Source organism: Photinus pyralis, unplaced genomic scaffold (genome assembly GCF_008802855.1).
Source record: "Photinus pyralis isolate 1611_PpyrPB1 unplaced genomic scaffold, Ppyr1.3 Ppyr1.4_LG2, whole genome shotgun sequence".
Lineage (NCBI taxonomy): Eukaryota > Metazoa > Arthropoda > Insecta > Coleoptera > Lampyridae > Photinus > Photinus pyralis.
Genome location: NW_022170403.1, coordinates 5,120,861 through 5,144,438, shown reverse-complemented (window position 1 = coordinate 5,144,438; position 23,578 = coordinate 5,120,861). Strand labels below are relative to the sequence as shown.

Below are 23,578 nucleotides of genomic sequence, written 5' to 3'. Positions count from 1 at the left end.
ATTGACGAGCGCATACAACAGACCATCGAATAGAGAAACAGAATAGTGGTAGTTCCATTTGAATAAAAATAGTTATAGCACTTTGAAATCTAGAAATTTTACAATTTTTTTGTAAACACTCTATATCATTAAATTCAACTTTCTCATTACCTGTTATTCAGATTGAAATTATTGATTTCTATTTCTTAACTTTAAAATCAAGGTCGCTACGATTTATCAAAGTGGGGCTGGTTTATAGAGAATTATTCGAAAAAAAATTAATAATTTCGCCTGCAGAGGTTAAAAAATGACATCGAATTAGCTAAAAATAAACAGGCTGTTCCATTTAAAAAAATCAGCTGTTTATTGACACCGTAAACATGAGACACTCTGTACATTCATAAATAATTTCTGTATATGCATAACATTCTATAGTTGACATTTGCACAAAAGATTTTTTGCTATTTTTTTACCAGGTATGAACTAGGAAAGACCGACGCAGTGTTATAGGACCCTGTATAATTGTTATAAAACGTAAAAAACGAAGAAAGAATGGGAAAATTTCGTCTTTTTTGCATTTGACTTCAATTATCTGGTTATCAATTGCTCTGAGAGAAAATGAAGAAAAATGAATTTGTTTAGAATCGAATTTTCTATAAGATACAATTGGTATGGAACATTCATTTACAAAAGTTATAGTTTTTTTTATGGAAAGATATAAAAAAAGTAATCCCGAAAATTAACAATCTATTACTAAGCAAAATTCATCCTATCTTTTATATTATCCGTAGCTTGATAACGGAACAATACGGCAACCGATCACCCGATCACCGTGGGTCTCATAGTCATTGATTAATTAAAAATACAAATTAAAAAATCCATGCTTTGTATTTCAAAGTGGGTGTGGGTGTCTCCTTCAGATTCTCCCCCAATTCTTTCCGCTAGTGGAACCCTAAGCAAATCGTTTCCAACAATTGTCCCGATGATTCTTGCAAATCGACGGACTGTCAAATTGTTTTTTCAAAATCCGAAGACTTTTGCTAATTAACAAATGAAATAATTTCCGAAATATAACAAGAAATGTGACTCCCTAATAGGCGAACAAAACCTCTCGGAAAATGTACCTACATAAAAAAATACGTCGAAATCCGCCCGTCAATTTGCAAAAATCATCGGGACAACTTTTGGAAAAGGTTGCTTTGGGGTTCCACCATCTATATAAACATTTAGAACGCTATATGGGCGTTACCCAATTTGTTTGTTTATTTAATCAATGACTATGATACCTACGGTGATCGGGTTTGTCGTATTGTTTTGTTATCAAAAGAAGGGACCAAATTCGGATTTTCAAAAAGATCGGATGAATTTTATTCAGTAATAACAGATTGTTAATTTTCGGAAATGCGTTTTTTATATTTCTCCATAAAAAACAATAACAATTAAAAATGAACGTTCCATACTAAATGTATGTCATAGGACATAGACAATTCGATTCTAAACAAATTCACTTGAATACCCCACCAGAAAAAAAATGGAAAAGTTCATAAAAAATATCACTTCTCTTCATTTTTTCCCTCGGGGCGATAGTTAACGAGATAATTGCAGTCAAATGCGAAAAAAAACATTTTCCCATTTTTTCTTCATTTTTTCTGTATAACAATATATTTCGGGAGTTTCCGGCCAGGGGATTATGATTTTCAGATTCAGCGGATGTTTTTACATCACTTGGTTTTGTTGAGTAAAATGACATTCAGCCCAAACCGTACTTTTGATGAATTATAGGGTTTTGCGTCGCGCCCTTCTGATAGTGTATTATTAGTATGGGTAAAAATAACTATGTAAAAAATATAGCAAACGAGCTCTTGGGTATGGCTATAGTATGTGCAAAACCAAATTGAACCTGGTGTTAGATTTGCTTTTATTCCAAGTGGATATGTGTCAAATGTCATTTAAATACATTTATAAATTAAAAAAAGTTTGCAATTCGGTTCATAAATGGCCGAGATACCAAAAGAGCACTATGCATTTTGAATCGATTAGGGTCAACTTTTGCCATTGCGTTTATTATATTTTTCTAGTTGTAGGTACGATTAAAATATTTACCAATTTTGAATAAATATTATACTCCTACAAAGTAGGTACCTACGTACTTAAGTGTATAATGCTATCAACTCTATTTGGAATGTTTAAATAACTTACCCCGCCGGGATTTATAATAATCCCGGGCATCGCTGACGTCACTAGCGTGATGTCATAGTAAAACCGGGATTCGTATGAATACCGGAGCCGGGAGGCTAGTCACACCGATTATATTATTATAAAAGTGGGAGAGGTACACCTTACCTCTCCCTGGATTGCCACGGAACCACAAGTTCCCATTAAGTGATTAAGTTAGACCATTGAATTTATAAATTCAATAAATTCAATGGTTAGACTTCTTCCTAATTTTATATTCAAAGTCTAAACGAGTTGCGGTGCGGTACTGATATGGACATTTCATTCATCAAAAACAAAAGCTATTTAGTAGTTTAGTTAACCCCCCCCCCCCCACACCTCCGGTAATTAGCCAAGCCACGCTGAGATGCACTGTGGAAAAAGAAGAAAAGAACAGACAACTTCAACAAAAAAACTCCAAGGTTTCAGGTACATTCAGGCGTAGAATGCGTGGCGCCACGACGTTGCGTTGGTTGGAAAGTCAGCCGTGACTGGAACTCTCTATCATGTGCCTCCCGCACTTAACAGTATTGACGGGTTTCTTCCGCACTCAGGAGTTTCCTTCCCAAATCGTGTGACTAATATGTGTGGTATATGGAGAACATCCATGACACAACACATGGTGACAGCTTTGTGTTATATGACGTTATTGAATCATGTTTGTTTGTTAGATATACTGTACCTACAGGTGGAGAAAGTGCACTGGATGCCATCTTAGACATTAAAAGGACTTTTGATAACATTATGAGAAGTGTACAAAACAAAGGACTCCACGTGACAGTCTGCAGGCGGATTTCCTACATGTTAGAAAACAAAGTGTGAGAGGTGTGAGAGAAAGGAACTTTCGATAAATCCATTAAAGACCTAATTCATATCATTTATCAGGAAAAGAATCCCACGGAATGGATTTCTTTACAGTGCGCCTACGCACTATGAACCTGTACACGAATGGCTGGGAAAAAATTGGGACCAACCATTGGATATGGATTACGATGGCTTAATCCATAATTACATATGCGTCTTTAGTGTGGTGATAACGAGCCGAAACACAAAAAGGTCAGATCAGCTAAATAGAGTGCAAGGGTTAACCCGTTTTGGCATAACAGGGACGAGGTGGTCCACATCCCCTACTGAGGCTCTAGAGACCCTTTTAAAAATACTGTTTCTACACTTAGTATAGTAAAATCGTAGACAGGAGGAGCATACAGATTACAGATAAACTCAGAAGAGGAACCGCTAGGGAAGGATAATGCACCATTCTTAATGGGATGCCTAAAATGTACGTCATGGAAATTGCCCGGCAACCAAATGATTCATGGCAGAATAAATAAAACGTGGTAAAAGGACAGAAAAAAACAGATAGGAGAGTAGGTGTCTGAGGGATACAGACTAGCTCTCGGTCTCTCAACTCTACAATATTTCAGGCAGAGATTTTTACTATTAATGCTTGAGGTTCAGATGTTGTTACAGAGTTATCTGGTGAACACGAAAATCTGTATACGAGTAGTCACAGCAATCAGGCGACACAAATGCTCTAGAGGCGCAAGAGGTGAAGGCCGTTAACGGTCATGAAAAGGCCGACATGACTACCCAGAGACCGTCGGCAGATGCCTCTTATAGGACGCAAAGCGGTAGACAGTATTGCACATGTAACGGTGGCAGATGAAGTAAAAGGCATTCTAGAAAAAAGGCACGAAGAATAGTGGAGGAACATCAGCATCAGCAAAGTTTCTACGAAAGGTCCCTCCGCCCAAAGAGCTAAATACCTGCTACAGGTTGGTATAGATATAATATTAGACTGAACAAAAAAATTCACAGATTTCGCAATCCCTGCAACCATCGGAGACATTGGAAATGATAACCGTATAACCTATAAAGCCATATGTAAAAACACAAATAACCCTTATTCACACGGAATCACTCTAAATACTAAGCGTCGTAACATGCTTGTAATATCTATCACGGGCGATGTGCGAAAATTTTAGATTCGGATTAGAAAACGCTTGCGTACAAGTAAGTACCGTATCGACAGTATACGCGACTTTTCCTGAATCTACCGATTACAGTCGAGTACGAGTACGGTACAATCATCACTTGATGCGACACCACTGTCTTTTTTCTGCTTGACGAAATTGGTAACTTCATACTCATACAAAACATAAGCACTTCCAATACTAAAAACAGATGCGAATTGCGATGTTAATAAGATTACATTTTATAAATTAATGTAATAACAATAGTCGCTTTAGAAAAGTACCCGAGATCACATAAAATAAAATAATTGAAAGATGGAATAGAGATGGAAGAATACACTTTTTAACTGAACATAGGCTCAATTGCATTGTAAAAATGGTAATTCTTTCACGTTTAGTGCGAGCAAATTAAAACAAGTATAAATTGGGCACAACTTTGCACAACTCATGTTCAGATAAAGCGCATTTTTTTAAACCGAAATAGCTTTTGTTTGACATCACCAATGGATATATTTCTTGCAGACGTCTCAATCGCCCTTTGCGAGTACCCTCTTCCGATAACCCGTTCTTGATGTATAAGGGAATATACCCGATCACGATAAGAGGTCGAGGAGGAGGGCTATGGTTGGCAGACATTAATTCCTTTCATTGAGACCTTTCATTAGAGTACCATGAAGGATAAAACTAGTTCCACTCCCCCTCCTCCACCTACGCCGTACTTTGATAAGAGGACAGAAAGAAGGGTTGGTAGAAAACGGTTCCTTTCGTTGAGACCTTTAATTAGAATACAATGAGAGATAAAATTAATTTTTAACCCCCCCCCCCTCAGGCCCCGTCGCTCAATGATCTCGAAAAAGAGTTGCACTGGGAAGTTATAGTTTGTACAAACCAATTTTCCCCCCATTTTCTAAGTTTAACTTGGCACCACTAAAGGCATGCGTATGCAAAATCTGAGATCGGTTGTCGTTTGTAAAAGTTATGCACGTTTCACTTTCAAAAACATCTCAGGAAATAATTCTTGGGGTGGCCCCCCTTTTAGACAGCGAAATTTGATGGACGTCTGGCACACTTGCCAGGTATGGGCTACCTACAGCAAAAAATTCCAGGACTCTAGGACCATTCCCCTAGAAGTAGTTCGTAACAGCAGGGGTCCGGACGGACGGACAAAACGCAAACATTAGCACCTATTTTAATTCTTAAAAAATGCGCTAAAAAATCCTGCAAGTTTAGCAATTTAATTAAGTGCAGTTGTTTATTATGTAAGTGTTTCTTTGGGTTTGCGTTTGGGTTGAATACGAGTGGGTTGTATAACGTGGTGTATTTCTGAGAAGAAAGAGTTTTGTGTTTTTTAACTGTGCTATGACGTGTAACTTTATTGCATGGACCTGTCTTTGTAGTGCATGTTGCGCTTGTATTTATTGCGTTTGTTTGTTCAGGAAGTTGTGTTTGTGTGGTTGGTTGAGTTAAAGGTGGAGATATTACTTACGGTATGTTGTGTATGTCATGTTGTGTTGTGAGTCAAAAGTGCTGTTTAGGTTTTTGCGTTTGGGTTGAATACTAATGGGTCGTGATAATGTGGTTTGCTTCAGAGGTGAATCTCTGATTGTAGTATATGTTGTATCATATGTGGTACTTGTTTGTTCGGTAAGTTGTATTTGTGTGTTTGTTTGGGTTAGAGGTGGAGATATTAGGATATTACTGTATGTTGTGTACCGTGTTGTGAGCGGATACTGTTGTTTACACGTGTACGTTGTGGATCATGTATGTATGTAGTATCTTGTGTTATGTTTAGAAATTTACGAACAATATGGCATGTGTTGATAATGACTGCTTTTTGTAAATGTTTGTATGTGTTTTTATCTAAACCTAATAGTTGTAAATTCTCCATTGCGTCTTAAGCTCGATAGCTATGTCGGTGTATTTGCGGTGTTTTTCTGCATGTGTTCTGGTTAAGTTGTTAGTGTTGGGAATGGCAATGTCTATAATACAAATGCATTTTTGTGTTTTACCTATAAGTGTAATGTCTGGTCTATTATTGGGGGTAGTTTTGTCTGTGAGTAGTGTCCTATCCCAATATAATTTATGTGTGTTGTTTTCAAGTATTATCTGTGGCGTGTATTTGTAGTATGGTGTCTTATCTGTTATAAGATTATGTTTAAGAGCTAATTTTTGATGTATGATTCCTGATACCTGATCGTGTCGATGTTTGTATTCTGTTTGTGCAAGTCGTGTGCATGCCGATATTATATGTTAGATTGTTTCTGATGTTTGTGAACATCATAGTCGACAAGAATCATTTGTCACTGTTTTGTCTTTATGTATGTGTTTTTTTATAGTTGTGTGTATTAATCACCTGGTCTTGTATTGCTAACATGAAACCCTCAGTCTCCGGGAAGATATCACATTCAGACAACCAAGTGTGCTTTGCTATAGAATCAACAGTCAACACAATCCTGGTTAACCTCTTGTGGAAATCGTCTATGTAAAGGCTTTTGGTTCCATGTCTGTATGTTATTTGTGATGTATGTAAGTTTGGATGTCGGTGGGAGTATATTTGTTTCGTGTAAGTTAAGTGGCGTGTAAGATTTGTCTGCATATGTTACTGTTTTGTGTAGGATTGAAGTATCTGATTTGTTATAAAAGTATTGTCGTAAATTGTGTATTTGTGTTTGGTGTAATAGTTTTATATCTGTAAGTCCTCTACCTCCTTCCGAACGAGGAAGGTAAAGTCGTATAGTAGAGGAGTGAGGGTGATGTATATGGTGTTTCGTTAATAGTGTACGTGTGTTTCTCTGTATTTGTTCTAAATCTGTATTTGTCCAACGTATAATCCCAAAAGAGTATGTAAGTACTGGTGTGGCATACGTGTTAATAGCTTTGATTGTATTTCTGCCGTGTAATTTTGTTTTATTTATTATTATTCTTATTATTATTATTATATGTGTATCGTCCAAACATTCCACGTGCCTTTTACAAGTGCCCTCTTTCGACACTTCACCAATAGCAGCTGCTGTCTTATTCAGACGATTCATTTTGCGTTTGAGTAATAATAATAATAATAGTTTATTGCCATGATAAAATTTAAAATATAATAAAATCATTTACATTGGCATTGTCATGAATGTAGCATATTAGAAAAAAAGACAAACTAAAAACATAAAAAGGACAAACGTTATACATTGAGGAAAATAAGTTGTTAGTGTGTCCGGTTTAATTCGCATCAAGCTCGCCAACGGAGTAGTAATTTTTTTCAAGTAGATATAATTTTAAGTTTTTTTTAAACAATTGAAGATTCCTTGATTGTTTTATTGCCTTTGGTATAGCATTAAATACTTTGATGCAATTATAATAATAACCTCTATAACGAGTTGTTCGGTGAATGGGTATGCTCAAATTGTCACTATTCCATGTACTCATTGCGCTGTAAATATGGCTATTTTTATTGAAATCATTTATGTTTCGCCACGTATGTATTGAGGCGCAGTATGTAAAAATACTGGGTAGAGTTAAAATGTTCAATTGTTTAAATGAAGTTCGGCAAGAAGCTGCACTTGGAAGACCAACCATAGCCCTAATAATGCGTGTTTGTGCTATAAATACGCGACGTGTATCAGAAGCATTGAACCAAGGCAGTATGCTATAGGCTAGTACACCATGTACAGCTGCGAAGTAATACGCTCGAATTGAGTTAAGGCTTAGGCGCTCTTGGAGATATCTGATAGCATAGCATGCACTATTCAGTCTGCCCACAACATAGTCAACCTGCTTGCACCACTTCAAGTTTTGGTCAATATGGACCCCTAAGAATTTAGTCACTTCAGTTTGTTGAATGGACTTGCCAGACATTTTTACAAGTAAGTATTGGTCATTGAAGTATGTGAAAGCTACAAGAGCAGTTTTTTGTGTGTTAAGGATTAAATTGTTATTATTACACCATTCTACCATGTTTTTTGATATTAATGTTAGACTACGGACAATTCCTGAGCAGTTTCACTAGCAAACAAACATAACGTGTCATCGGCATACTGAATAAGTGTTGAATTTTGTAGTGATGGTTTTAGATCATTGACGAAGACTAAAAAGAGCAATGGGACAAGGATGGACCCTTGTGACACCCCTTTATTTAAACTAGTTGTCTCTGACAGTGTTCCAGAACCATTGCTGTTTTCAATATAGACCTGCTGAGATCTACTACTCAAGTACGACTTCATCAACTTCAAAGCAGTACCTCGAACTCCGTAGGCCTCTAATTCACTAATTAAGATCCGATAATTTCAAATGCTTTGGATAGGTCTTTGGATAGTACTTACTCTCCTCCGACAAAATGCTTTCAAGATATTATGTTTTAAAGTTTTCACATGACCAATGAATATATTTTTTCCAGGCGTCCCAATCGCCCATTCCGAGTACCCTTCTCCGACAATCCGTTCTTGAGGTATAAGGAATTATGACCGATCTCGATAAAGGGTCGAGGAGGAGGACTATGCTTGATAAAAATTAATTCCTTTCATTGAGACCTTTAGAATACCATGAAGGGTAAAATCTGTTCCCCCCAACCTCCTATTTTGATAAGGGATAAGAAAGAAGGGCGGTATGTGGTAGAGAACATTTCCTAAGTTCGATAATTAGAGTACCCAATAACTAAACTACTTACGAATGACAATCATTAAAAGTCACGCGGTGCCGCATCTTTAAATCTCAGCAAAGAGTCTGATATTATACTCTTTGATCTCAGGTAAATGAGTAGGAGTGAACATTAAAATCATGATGATCTAAATTCTAAAATTCATATAAAGATTTTTGAAGTTAGGCAATCATTCCAAAATTAAATTTCCAGATAAATGGTAGGCACTAAAGAAATTTTCATGAAGTAGGTAGGTAGGTACTTACCGTAACTGTGAAATGTATCATATAGCTACTTATTTTTTCAAAATCTAAATCTTTTTTTACGTATAGCTCTGTTTGCCATTCTTTCAATCCCTCCTTCAGCTCTTTAGTGTTTTGCATTTCAAAGTAGCTATTTATATCAGGCTGCATATGTAACACATGTTAGTTAGATAGACGCGGTTCGGTTTATAATACTTACCGTTACATTGTTCACCAAGGTGTACCTCATATCCTTGACAATACCGTCTTTGTCAGTAATGTTAAAAGTACAACCCGTCTTTCCTGTAACGTTTTCCTGAAAATAATACACTATCTATATCAAGTACTTAGTTCAAAATTTACGGGAAAACGGGAATTTTAAAAAAGTTATAGAAAATTTTAACTGATATGTAAACTATTAGAGAGAGCAAGATCCCAATGCCCCCAGACCTTATCATTATTATTATTATTATTATGGTCGGTGTTTCTTGTCAGAACTCAGGTCTAGCCTGGTTCACTAATCGCACGGATTAAAATCGAGTAACGATTAGTGTTTGTCTGTACGTCGTTCGTATATATAATAATAATAATAAAACACATTAAGGCAATATAGGAATAGTATGTGTTGAAACTTAAGCTTTTTTAAGTTTGTTAAAACCAAACTGATGAAATGGTTAACCTTTATTGAAGTAACTTACATTAGAGTTGAAACACGACTGCCTGTTAATGTGGCAAAACTTGCTTTAAAAGACTCTGTTAACAATTGAAGTGACTGATATGCACCTAAATAAATAATACTACGAACTGTGCTACAAAGAAAATGACTTAAAGTTAATGGGTTCTTATTGAATAAGTCCATCAGGATTACTGAATTCTGAAGAACTGAGTAAACTGCAATCCCTACTGAGAACCTTCTCAGAAGGGCCTTTGCTGAAACTATTGAGATTGTCTGACAGAATTCGCGGAAGGTGCTAAGATAACATGACGTTTCATCTACTCCTTACGTGACTAACAAAGTGATTTATCCCTAAATACTTAATACCTAGTTACAAAATATGCATATAAAATTACAACTTAACAGTATGTAATTCATACTTACCAAAATTGATGACCACAACCGCCAACGCTAACAAAAAAAAATCCTGCAAATGTAGCAATTTAAGTATTGGCGTTGTTTATTGTGTAAGAGTTTGTTTGGCTTTGCGTTTGGGTTGACTACGAGCACCGTAAACTAACTACGAGTAGGTTGTGATAACGTGGTGTGTTTCTGCGAAGAAAGAGTTTTTTTCTATTTCGGTGTTACAATGAGAATTTTGTGCAACTGTTTTCGGCAAAAACAGTGTTTCAATGAGTTCCATTGTAACATTGTTTTTGGTAACTTTTCATCTCTAAGTTGGCAGTTCGCCAAGACGTCAACGTCAAATCATCAGATGTGAAATCAAATTACGTAAAATGTATGTGTTTTCCTTGATTTTTGGTACACGAAGAACTTAATACATTCCAAATCAGCAGTTTACACATCCACCATAAATAAATTTATCTACGAGTAAAAAATTACACATTCACGGAATTTCAAGTTTCCAAATGTCAGTGTTGTGTTTATCTACGCTGCCAACTTAAAATTTGTCAACGTAAATGGTGTTGCCAACTTAAGACATATTAATTCTAAAGTTTCCTGTAGTTTTTCATAATTACTTTTTAATTAAATTAAAGCCCCGAAATAGAAAAAAATAGTATGAAAAACACGTGTTACAATGCTTTATTGTAATACTCCTATCTTGTGGACACTCGTGGCTCCGCTTCGCTACGCCACTCGTGCCACAAAATAGTCGTATTACAATAGGTCGCATTGTAACACTTGTCTTTCAATATACTATTTTCTATTTCGGTGTCACAATGATGATTTTGTACAACTGTTTTCGGCCGAAAACAGTTGTACAAAGACAGTGATTATAGTCGGTTTTTTTTGGTAACTCATCTCTTAAGTTGGCAGTTACTAGTTAGTACAAGTAGGTACTTTGTTGGGTACTTCCATATATAATATATTATATATGGGTACTTCCATGTTTGAACTTCAAAATGTCAGTCTTACTACGCTGCCAACCTAAAACTTAACGGCATAAAAAGTGTTCCCAACATTAAACATGTTAGTTCTAATGTTCCCTATAGTTTCTGATAATGATTTTTTTAATTAAATTAAAGCACCGAAATAGAAAAAATAGTATGAAAAACGCGTGTTACAATGCCTTATTGTTCGCGGAGCCACGAGTGTCCGCAAGATAGGAGTATTACAATAGGCCGCATTGTAACACTTGTCTTTCAATACACCCTATTGTGTTTTTTAGCATTGCTAGGACGTGTAACTTTATTAGGTGGACCTGTCATTGTAGTTGCGTTACTTGTATTTATTGCGTTTGTTTGTTCAGGAAGTTGTGTTTGTGTGGTTGGTTGAGTTAAGGGTGGAGAGATTACAGTATGTTGTGTGTCATGTTGTGAGTCTAAAGTGCTGTTTAGGTTTTTGCATTTGGGTTGAATACTAATAGGTCGTGATAATGTGGTTTGCTTCAGAGGTGAATCTCTGATTGTAGTATATGTTGTATCATTTGTTGTACTTGTTTGTTCGGTAAGTTGTATTGTATTATTACCTATTATTATGGTCGGTGTCTCTTGTGAGAACTCAGGTCTAGCCTGGTTAACTACTCGCACGGATTAAAATCAAGTAACGATTAGTGTTTGTGTATGTACGTCGCTCGTCTGCTGAAGTTATGTCGGGTCCATAAAAAAAATGAAATTAAAAAGTTCCCACACGCACATTAAGGAAATCTAGGGATAGTAATTCATACTTACCAGCATAGCTATTGATGGGCACAATAGCCAACGCTATCAGGAAAGAGGAAAACAAAACAAAACAAAAAAAATCATTATAGGTAATAATTCCTGTAATTTTATTAACTAGAGTTTATTGTGTAAGTGTTTCTTTGGCTTTGCGTTTGGGTTGAATACGAGGGGGTTGTGATAACGTGCTGTGTTTCTGAGAAGAAAGAGTATTGTGCCGTCGGCCCAAGCTAGGGGGGGTATGTGTACGTTCAAAGTACATACTAATACTAATAATAATAATAATAATAATAATGTTTATTGTGAAAAACACAAATGGTAGGAGTTCATCCAAAGCTGTTCTTCCACTCCACAAGTAAGTACAGATAAAAATCGTTGAGTCAAAATTATTCAATGGTCTACATATTTTGTCTATCATAAAATAAGTAAGGTCTGGGGGCCTTGTGATCTTGAACTAATATACATAAAACGTAATATAAAACAAATATGTTTCGCCAACGTAGAATTTTTTTGGGATTGGTCTTATGTTGGCTTCTACGCCAAGATGGTGTACGCAATTTCGGTATGCAGTTGGCAGTTACCATAGTAATGAAAATATTGTATGCTTACCTTTATTTTACAAGGGTTGCTTGAAGGATTCACCTGAATGTATGGAGGCTGATCATCAACATTATTTAATTTTATATATACAGATCGATATTCTGAATTGATATCTATTTGAAACTTGTAACGGAAGCCATCGTATTTGTCGTCATAATCTTGTTTTTTTGTTATTACAAGGGCCCATGGTGAAACTGGATTATCTCCGGTACTGCGTTCGATTATTGCTCCAAGCTCGTCACCGTTACTTGATGGGGGCTCCTCGAATATTCCAACAGTCGGAACTGATTCACCTAAAATTGAATAGGAATAAGTCATAGTATAGCTGAAAAATGATATTAGCCAGATATGAGTTGCCATATCTCTACCACTTTCATGGAATTGCACCTATTTTGCACTACCATACGCCACTATTTTTTACTTTGGGCTTGCTCTTGTAATGCAGAGTCGCATCCCTACCTCTTTCTGATTTCCATATATTTTTGCATTCACCGAAAATCCATTCCCATATTACTTACACCAACCCTCTCCCTATTGTCACTAAAATTATACGCCATCTCTTTAGTTATACTAGATTTACTTTCCCACTGTTTGGCCTAAAATTGACACTTTTTACTTCCAAGACGGCGACTGTGCGCCATTTTGAATTTTCGAAGAATGTGATACCGAAATCTTTTTTTCTAATTACAATTTCTCTAAGTCATTTCATCGATCGAAACAAAAGTTCGCCAAACTTCAATTGATCAAAGAGTACCTAAATTCGTAGGGTAGATGTGGTACCTAATACAATTTAAAGAGAAAATGTATAGTGTGTAATTATTAACGAGCGATAAAAAGCGAGTTTATGATTTTGAACTTTCCGTCCGTCCAACCGTCCGTTGGTCTGTGTACATGATAACTCACGAACGGTTTCGAATTGTTCAATTCTGATTTCAGTAATACCACATCAGACAACCGTGGTAATATTTAGTAGGTAGGTACTCTATGGGAATAGGTAGACAATGGTCAAGGGAGTAATTGATTAAGATTGTGGTCATTTGGACTTTCTGTCCATCCGTCTGTTTGTCTCTCGTTGTCTATATTGGTTTGAAACAGTATATTTATCTTATGTTATGACAACTAACAAATTGATAGTTACGAATCAAAGCGTGTTATGTATTAATCTTTGATCAGTACCGAATAAGGATAAAACTCAGATATGGATTTTCAGTTTATTATCGTGATGCTTGTGATACAAGATGCTGTATAAGAATGTTGAATTTTCTAAGGACCCTTCGGTAACTAACAGAAGGTTTACCGCCCCTACGTAACTTGATACATTCTATGTAAAACATATATAGTTTGCCGCCTCGTAACTCGATAGATACATTGCGAGGAACGGTCAGAAACCCCGGTCAGAAACCCATACTTCACAATAAGGTCTTCAAGGAGTTGTCAAGTAGTTTTGTAATTGTATAATTTTCTGCTGTGCCCTGTGCACATTGTATTTTTAAGACAAAATGCAATTTACACATTTAAAAACATCGTGTTACTCTAGAAAAAGTGCATTTTTGTCGATGTTTTGAGACTGCGACTGTCAATTGTTTTTGTTGTTGACACTAATTCTAACCAGCGTAAAAAAACGCACAAAATAAGCACATAGTTATTACTAGAACATACAAATTAGGGAATAATTGCAAAAACAAAGTTGGGCAATCTTCGGACCGTTAGTTCTTTTAATGAAGTTGTTACAATGTTGCTATTGCTAAGAAACTATCTGGGAAATCTTTATTTGAAATGTCGATTGTCTATGAATCCATCAATTGAAACTCGGTGAATTTTCCTTTCGACAAATTGGTATTTCGATAAAAGGAAGGACCGCACATCGAGAACATCAGTAAATACCGAAAACAAATAATAATAACCCTATTTAAAAATATATAATGTGATAGTGTGTCTGTAATATTATAGGTGCCAATGACCTTGATAGTCGAGGTACCTCCCAATAAATATTTAAAACCAGGTGTCAAATTCTTGACAGAATAGCTTCCTATCTGAAACCAAAAATTGCCAACATATGTACGCACTTACAGACGGGAAAAATTTATTCTTTAAAAGTTGCTTAAAATGGTCTAAAACGTCGACATTTGATGAAATTTTGAAATGTTCAAAAAACGGCTATCGCAATAGCTACCTAGCACATGCTAGGAAGCTAAAAATAAGAAAGGTGCATTTTTACGCATGCATTTTGTTTGCTTTTATTAGAGGGACCTACCATCCAAATTTCGTTAAAATTGCTCCATAAATAAGAAAGTTGGATGTTGCACATGCGCAACACTATTTTTAGCTTCCTAGCATGTGCTAGGTAGCTATTGCGATAGCGGTTTTTTGAACATTTCAAAATTTCATCAAATGTCGACGTTTTAGACCATTTTAAGCAACTTTTAAAGAATAAAATTGTTTTCCGTCTGTATGTACGTACGTACGTACGTACGTTTGTTGGCAATTTTCTGAGAAAACGGCTCGACGGATTTTGTTGAAATGTTGTATATATGTTTTAGGCATACCGAACAGAAAAATAATAATAATTTTTGAAAAAAAATTTTGGAGCGCCGGAACGGCATCGAACTTTTTTTTTCAAATAGCAACCTAAAATTTTTATTCTATTATTTGGAAGACCTTATTTTCCTGTGTACAACCTACAAAAAATTGGGCCGGGTTATATTATCAAAAAACGGAGAAAAAAATTGTCAAAGTCAAAAAATTTGTGTTGCATATGTGCAAAACGCAACGATCTTGTTTCTGAAGCAATTTAAACGAAATTTCTATGGTAAGTCCCTTTAATAAAAGCAAACAAAATTCATTCGCAAAAATCGTGTCGCGCATGCGCAGAAATGCAACTTTCTTATTTATGGAACAATTTTAACGAAATTTAGATGGTAGGTCCTTTTAATAAAAGCAAACAAAATGCATGCGCAAAAATCGTGTTGCGCATGCGCAGAAATGCAATTTTCTTATTTATGGAACAATTAAAACGAAATTTGGATGGTAGGTCCTCCTAATAAAAGAAAACAAAATGCATGCGCAAAAAATCGAGTTGCGCCTGTGCAACATCCAACTTTCTTATTTATGGAGCAATTTTAACGAAAATTGGATGGTAGGTCCCTCTAATAAAAGCAAACAAAATGCATGCGCAAAAATCGTGTTGCGCATGCGCAGAAATCGTGTTGCGCATGCGCAGAAATGCAACTTTCTTATTTATGGAACAATTTTAACGAAATTTAGATGGTAGGTCCTTTTAATAAAAGCTAACAAAATGCATGCGCAAAAATAGTGTTGACGTATCCTGAAATCGTGTAATATTGGTTGCATACAATTACACGAATTGACGGTTTTCTTTTCATAGCATGAGCTAGGTACAATGCGAAATTTCATCAAATGTTGACGTTTTAGATCATTTTAAGCAACTTTTAAAGAATAAATTTTTCCCGTCTGTAAGTGCGTACATATGTTGGCAATTTTTGGTTTCAGCTAGGAAGCTATTCTGTCAAGAATTTGACACCTGGTTTGCGCATGCATTTTGTTAGCTTTTATTAAAAGGACCTACCATCCAATTTTCGTTAAAATTGCTCCATAAATAAGAAAGTTGGATGTTGCACATGCGCAACTCGATTTTTTGCGCATGCATATTGTTTTCTTTTATTAGGAGGACCTTCCATCCAAATTTCGTTTTAATTGTTCCATAAATAAGAAAATTGCATTTCTGCGCATGCGCAACACGATTTTTGCGCATGAATTTTGTTTGCTTTTATTAAAGGGACTTACCATAGAAATTTCGTTTAAATTGCTTCAGCAACAAGATCGTTGCGTTTTGCACATATGCAACACAATTTTTTGACTTTGACAATTTTTTTCTCTGTTTTTTGATAATATAACCCGGCCCAATTTTTGGTAGGTTATACACAGGAAAATAAGGTCTTCCAAATAATAAATAAATTTTAGGTTACTATTTGAAAAAAAAAGTTCGATGCCGTTACGGCGCTCCAAAATTTCGGTATGCCTAAAACATATATACAAAATTTCAACAAAATCCGTCGAGCCGTTTTCTCAGAAAATTGCCAACAAACGTACGATGTACGTACATACAGACGGAAAAAAATTTTATTCTTTAAAAGTTGCTTAAAATGGTCTAAAACGTCGACATTTGATGAAATTTTGAAATGTTCAAAAAACGGCTATCGCAATAGCTACCTAGCACATGCTAGGAAGCTAAAAAACATCCCATACCTATAGCATCAATTAAATGTGCTCATGCCCGAACTGCGCAACGCCAACTTTTTTGTTTATGGAGATATTTCTTTGAAATCACAGCGCACATAGCTATGGCCTTTTGGGAAGTACTGATCATTCATGGAAAATTCGCTGAAGTTACTCGCTTTAGGGGAAAACCTTTTTACTTGTTTACTTTTATAGAAGTTCCTAGCATCAAAACTCAGCGAGTTGACGAAAATAATCATGGACCCTATTTCGGTGACAAAGAGATGTGAAAATCGCTCCTTGGTTTCCGTTTCCATTGAAAATAATTCTAGCCATTTTACCGTTCACCTTATTTATGTACTTTGTAATAAAGACGGTTGGTACTCTTTGCTTGTAATATTCTTAGAAGTGTAAGCGGTTTAAAATGCTTGGTCTTGAAAAGAATTGAGTTTGAAGTGAAAAGAGTAGGTATTTTTATTTTTGTAATAGTGCAAACAATTGCCTCGCTTATGCAACATATTGAACAAGATACCAATAATCGCATCCGATTTTCAGTAGGGGAATTTTTTGTCACACCGCTCGTATTCGGGAACTAGCCTTTTAATCCGGCTCATATTCAATAGCAATGTTCATTGAAATTCGTAGCAATCGATTTGCGAAGGTTTGACATCGCTGTCTCTTTTCGAGGAACAGACGGACAAAACCATCACATAAGGAGAATTTTTTCTTTCCCCTAAAAACTTTTAAAAATACGCAAACTTTTGTGGAGCACAACATTGTAGGTTTCGCGTTTTCATAGTGTGGGATAAGTACACATTGAGTAAGATGTGGCCCGGTGGCCGTATAATATCTCCGTAAACGGTAACTTGTTCGCATCCTTTCAGAAATACGTGTAGTTTATAGCTCTTGAAAAAACCTATAAAGCGATTTTTCAAGGCTGATAGCCTTAAATCTAAGCGAATTACGGTAGCCTAATCAATGACCATTTACCCGTATAATTTTGTCACACAGCACCGATTATTATAAAATTTGTATATAATAGGTAGGTTCTAACCCAAGCAATCTTTATTCTGCATAGTTTGTTTTATGAAAGTTCATACTTTTGGACCTACATTTTTGCGACTCAAAGTGTCAACTAGTCAACCAAAAAAACTCACATTTTTGTACGGTTTTTCGCGATTAGCTCAAAAGGTAGGTATTTTATCGAAAAAATTATTTTTAGCAAAATTTTGCTTACAAAAAACAAGGAGGACGAGTTAATGGTTTTCTGAAGATACGAGTAGTATAACATTTGAACGACATCTCTTAAATCAATTTGTTCAGAAATCCGGACAGGCGGACGGACGGGCGAGAATATTACGATACTCAAGCGAAAGCTCTTAATGGATTCAGTTAGTGGAACTTAGCACCCTACTTTCATGGAGTGAAGATATTCTCTTTTTTCAATCACTTTTATGGCAAATCATCATATTACTCGTCTCGTCACTCGTCACACAATGAGATTCGCCATACCTACTACCTATACAACAAACTGAACCAATTTTGATAATGACTTTTTTATGCATGAGATCACCATGCATAAAACGAAACTTTGTTTGATAATTTCAAGAATCCTCGAATAGGTATGATAATGATTCATCACCTCCAATTGAAGCTGTTATCACTAAACACACTCTTTAGTAATATAGGTACCTAGTAATACTGATCCGTGAGTAATAGCTATAACAATAAATCCTACCTTTATAATTAATATAGGCGACTATTATGTGATCCTTGATATTTTCGTTCATGCGTATAATGGCTTTATCGTTTGCCTCCTCCATTTGAACTAAACCCTCTGCTGCCTTATTTGGTAAAAAAGCGGGGGATTCCCAACCTGTGTATTTGAAAATGTGTAAAGTTATGTGTTTTTACCTATTAGGTACTTGAAACTTACCCCGCCCATTATTTATGAGCATAAAAATCAAAATAAATGTTAGAAACATAACTAGAATGTATTAGCACCTACGAATTGAATTTGGTGCTATTGTACAACTAAAACTATAGGTATTTCAGTATATCTACCTGATAGAGATATCTATTAGTGATATCTTATCATGGCAGATTTCGAAGTGGTAGGTGGACACATGCGGAAAATGATAACCCGCTCACAAAATGATGTACTTACCCATTCAACCTTTCTACTTTTGAATATTGTATCTGGGGTTTCCTAAATTGACCCACGGATGGGTGACAATTGCCACGGGGGCTTTTTACTGACTTTCTGCTATACTTTGTTAATGAACTATTTCCTTTGTTTTGTCTAATTTACGGCACAATCCTTATGAAATTCCGCTGATAGGATCAAAACTTCATATGTGAATCTCTTGAGAACGGATGACTAGCAATGGATGATATACTTTGGAGAACGGAGTATCGGAACGGAGTAAGTACTCACAAACGGAAAAGGAAAGCTCTGGACGGGACATATCCGCTCGTAGGGGCAAAACTTCAAATGGGAATATCTTTAGAACGGAGTGTCGGAAGTGAGTACTCACAAAGGGAAAGTGATAAGTCTCCCTGAGACGCATCCAATGGTACCACCGGATCGGATTACTAGCGACGGTTTTGGAGAACGAAGTGTCGTAACAGTATAGTAGGTACTCACAAAGTGAAGATTAAAGTTCTTTGTTCGATCTTTGAATATAAAATATAGGGTTAGATCTCGGGTTAGATGTATGTGTGCAAATTTGAATTCGAATACCTATCTCGAAAAGTATTTGGTGTAATGAAATCGTATGTTTTTGTTGGGTTTGAAGTATTAGCTTTGCGTTACAATTCTTTTCATGCAGATTATATGTCCATACGATGTACGATAAGAGAAGTTTTTCAAAACAAGCACGAGTTTTCTCAAAATTAGGGAAAGAAGTTTGAATTTCGTGACGCGTCCAGAAACGTTTTCTAATCGAGTGACGTCACAAGCGCGCTTCAAGCGCCACCCTTAAATGGTCTAATAAGACCACAGACAACATATACTACAGACGGTCAATGCAATGAACGCAATAAACGCAACAGTGTAATAGAGTACGACTAGTGTGTTGTCTACCTTGAAGCAGTCGAAATAAATTGTTGTAAAATGTGACGTAACTGTAAACGTGTGTAAACGTGTGTAATAGTTTGTAAAAATAATAAAAATACTCAAAATACTTCCCTTATTTCCGGCTTTTTACGTAGATAAGATAGATAAGATAAGCGCTCACATCATAAAACATCATAAATAGGATACATTTTAATTCTTCATTTTTCTTTTTTTCTCATTTAAAAAATTGAAAAAAGGGATGGTTATTTTTAAGGGCGGAAACTAAATTTGGCCTCCACATATAAAATTATAGGTTGGACAAGGAAAGATTTTATTAGAATAATAAACATAATTTGTTTTTTTTAATAAAATATTATACCTTATGGTGACTTAAAACGCACTTAGGAATTGCAATAGGATTTTTCATTTCTGACATTCTTTCTTTTATTAGACTTCTTAGAAAGAAGATTTAGGTTTTTTGTGAGAAAAAAGTACGAATCCAGCATAATACTATAGATTTTTTTTTGACTGCTAAATCAAAATGCATGTTTGATTTCCTAACTCCATGGAATTATAGGCGCAAGCCTCTCCTGGTCGCACGGCAATTTAGATGTATCTGTGATAATACCATCACAACATTTTTTGATTAGGGGAGAGAGCACTTAACGAACTTTATTTTATGTGTGGCGGTCAACTAGTCCAGTACAGCGACGTAAGTAAATAATGTATCTGTGATAATACCATCACAACATTTTTTGATTAGGGGAGAGAGCACTTAACGAACTTTATTTTATGTCAATGTGTAGGGTCAACATAGTCCAGTCACAGCGACGTCGGAAGTGAATAACGGTTGGGGGGGGGGGCAAAAATCAGCGACCATTGAGTCTGAAAGGTCCTTCCCATGCAAAATTGTGTACGAATTAATGCAAAGCAGTGGGTTTTTTAAGTGACCCTGAAACCTGTTTATTTAATCAATCAAATAATGTATTTTTGAAAGAAGTTTTGAAAAAAATTTAAAAAAGTGTCGGAGGATGTCTAGTTACATGCAACTGAGCAACTCAGAGATACTTGACTCGATTGAGAAAACCGTAGCCATAGATCATTAATATTTTATTTAAAAAATAATGAAGAACTAGAACATACAAAAGTTACAAAAATTTTGTCCCTGTTTATTGCACTATTGAGCATCGTAAAGAAAAGCAAGTATAAAAAATTAAATATATCCAAAAATTTTCCGCCTTTCCGTGGTTTCCTGGCAAATTCTTTCAATATATCCTCTACTTCTACACTTTTTGTAATTTCTGCATGCACATGCAGTAGAAGATGTGTTAGTCGCTTTTTAGTGATTTATCTACTCTTTCTTAGAGGGGGCGCGGCCCCACCTTGTGTACAAACTGAGGGGGCCACTCGCCCCCTCTGACCCGTACTTCCGACGTCGCTGTCCAGTCAAATTAGCTCCAAAAGTATTCTAAACTGGATGTTGGCATTTCACACAACGAAACCAAGTGTATTTTATGTAGTTCCCTGCCCGGAAGCTCCCGGAACATATTGCTATACAAAAAAAAAACCAAGAAAAAATGGAAAAATGCAGTTTTTTTCGCATTTGACTTCCAATTATCTCGTCAACTATTGCTCGAGCTCATAGAAATGAATTTGTTTAGAATCGAATTTTCAGTTGGTACAGAACCGTTCATTTTTAAATGTTATTGTTTTTTCTGGAAAAATACAAAAAAAGTAATCCCAAAAATTACCATTTGTTTTTGTTGATACGCCCTTCTCAATGGTTTGTCCTTCAAACTGGATGACTCCCGAAGCGTTTTCAATATTTTTATGGATGGTGGAACCGTAAAACAACCTATTCCAACAATTGTCTGTTGTCCCGATGAGTTTTGCAAATCGACGGACTGTGGAATTAGTTTAGTGGCCTGTTTAGTGGAAACCCCAGAAACAGAACAAGAAAGTAACTTTATAATAGGCCCTTGGCACGCTGTTTAATAAAAAATCATACCAACTGTATCTGATAGAAAAATCGATTCTAAGCAAATCGTTCTCTTCATTTTTTCCGTAAGAGGAATAGTTAACGAGAATACGAGATACCTAATTAAGTCAAATGCGAAAAAACGATATTTTCCCATATTTTCTTCGTTTTCTTGTGTATAGCAATATGTTCCCGGAGTTTCCGGTTAGCTAGACTGTCATTTACGGATTCAGGGGATTTTTTTGCATACAATACACATGGTTTGGAGTGAAGTGACAACACACTAAACCGGCAGACAGTTATAGATACAAAACTATAAAACCATCTCGAGGATCGCTATTAACTTTGCTTTGTGACAATTTTCGTAGGTAATTGCACAAGCGCATCAAAATGCTCTTTTAACAAAGTATGAAGTGTAACTTCAGCGCATTTTCCATAAATTGATCAATACTTCTCCAAAGGCCATACCTATGTGCGCTACGTTTTTCATTACTAGACGCATATATGGTTAAAATTTAAAAAAACATATTTTCATAAATAAGGAAGTTGACACTTACTGCGCAGTTGATATTGCGCGTCCTGCGCATGCGCTTATTAATCTCATATTTACAATTTGCAATACGTTTGCTTTTACTATAAAGGCCGATTCTCACTTTCGTGCAAAGAACCGGCCCGGCAACGGCACGGCACATACTCGGCACGGGCAAAGTTTTTTGAGTTCAATTCACACTGCGACACGCTTGCCGCAGGTAAGCAGTTTCTACGTGAGTTTCAACTGTGGAAATGTTCGAAACTTCCACGTTAATTAAAATAGGTCTAATATTAGATGATTAAGAACAAGAAAGTACATATTGCAGAAAAATAAAAATACGTTTTTGTGTATATAAAATGCATAAGAAGATCTTTTATGACCGAAATCATTCTCTCGGACACATTCAATCAGCATCTCATCTTGTTCCGCTGAAAAAGTGTTCCTTTGCTGACCCTTCAACCTTTCTTGTACTATGAAGACTGAACTAAAGTCGGTGACCTGCACAGATTGTATTCACACTTGTCGGAACGTGCACGGTACATGCCCGGCAAATATTGTTTCAGAAGAACACCGCGTGCAAAGGCCGTAGCTTGCCGAGTCGTTGCTCGCATAGTGTGAATTACACCCCAAAAAATTCATAAGATTCAATAATATAGATATTTTGCTGAGTCGATGCCTTGCCTGTGCCGAGTACGTGCCTTGCACGAAAGTGAGAATCGACCTTAAGTATCTTTGGTTAAAATTTCAAAGAAATATCTCCATAAATAAGAAAGTTTGCATTGCGCATTCTGCGCATGCGCACATCTGATTTTTACTGTATGCGATATATTTGCCTTTACTACAAGTATCTGTGATTAAAATTTCAACAAAATATATTAATAAATAAAAAAGTCAACATTGCGCAGCCTGCGCATGCGCAGTTCAATCGTCAAGATTTTCTTTGACTCAGGTGCCAGAGCGATACGCTACCGAATGCAAAAAGAACGAACTAAATATCTTGAAAACTGTAGAAGTACTCGGACAGACGGACAGACGGACGGACAGAGAAAGTGGCTGCAATAGCGCACCCAACTTCGTTGGAAAATGCGCTAAAAATTATCAGGTTTATTTTGATGCACGAGTGTAATTCGGGGGAATATTTCCCGAATAAACATTACAAACTCACCTTACCTACTTATAAAATTGTTAAAGTGTATTCCCATGAAATGTGCAATTATCGCAGGGCTCTTTCGTTTTCTACAATGCAATTACCGCTGTAATTGACCTATAATTGCACACCTTAAATGGGATTTATTACATATGATACA

At 36.0% G+C, this 23,578-nt stretch overlaps 1 protein-coding gene across 1 annotated transcript in view; it reads right to left on the bottom strand.

Annotated features, from left to right (window-relative positions):
- Positions 1–18,731, bottom strand: part of LOC116164524 (protocadherin beta-12-like) — a 32,306-nt gene extending 13,575 nt beyond the window's left edge. The window contains exons 1-5 of the mRNA XM_031478717.1: positions 18,640–18,731; positions 18,442–18,579; positions 12,477–12,760; positions 9,253–9,348; positions 9,057–9,197 (exon numbers count right to left, since the gene is read on the bottom strand). Of these exons, the coding sequence (XP_031334577.1) occupies positions 9,057–9,197; positions 9,253–9,348; positions 12,477–12,760; positions 18,442–18,579; positions 18,640–18,688 (708 nt within the window). The 5' untranslated portion in view covers positions 18,689–18,731. The remainder of the gene's footprint in view (positions 1–9,056; positions 9,198–9,252; positions 9,349–12,476; positions 12,761–18,441; positions 18,580–18,639) is intronic.
- Between the last annotated feature and the right edge of the window lie 4,847 nt (positions 18,732–23,578).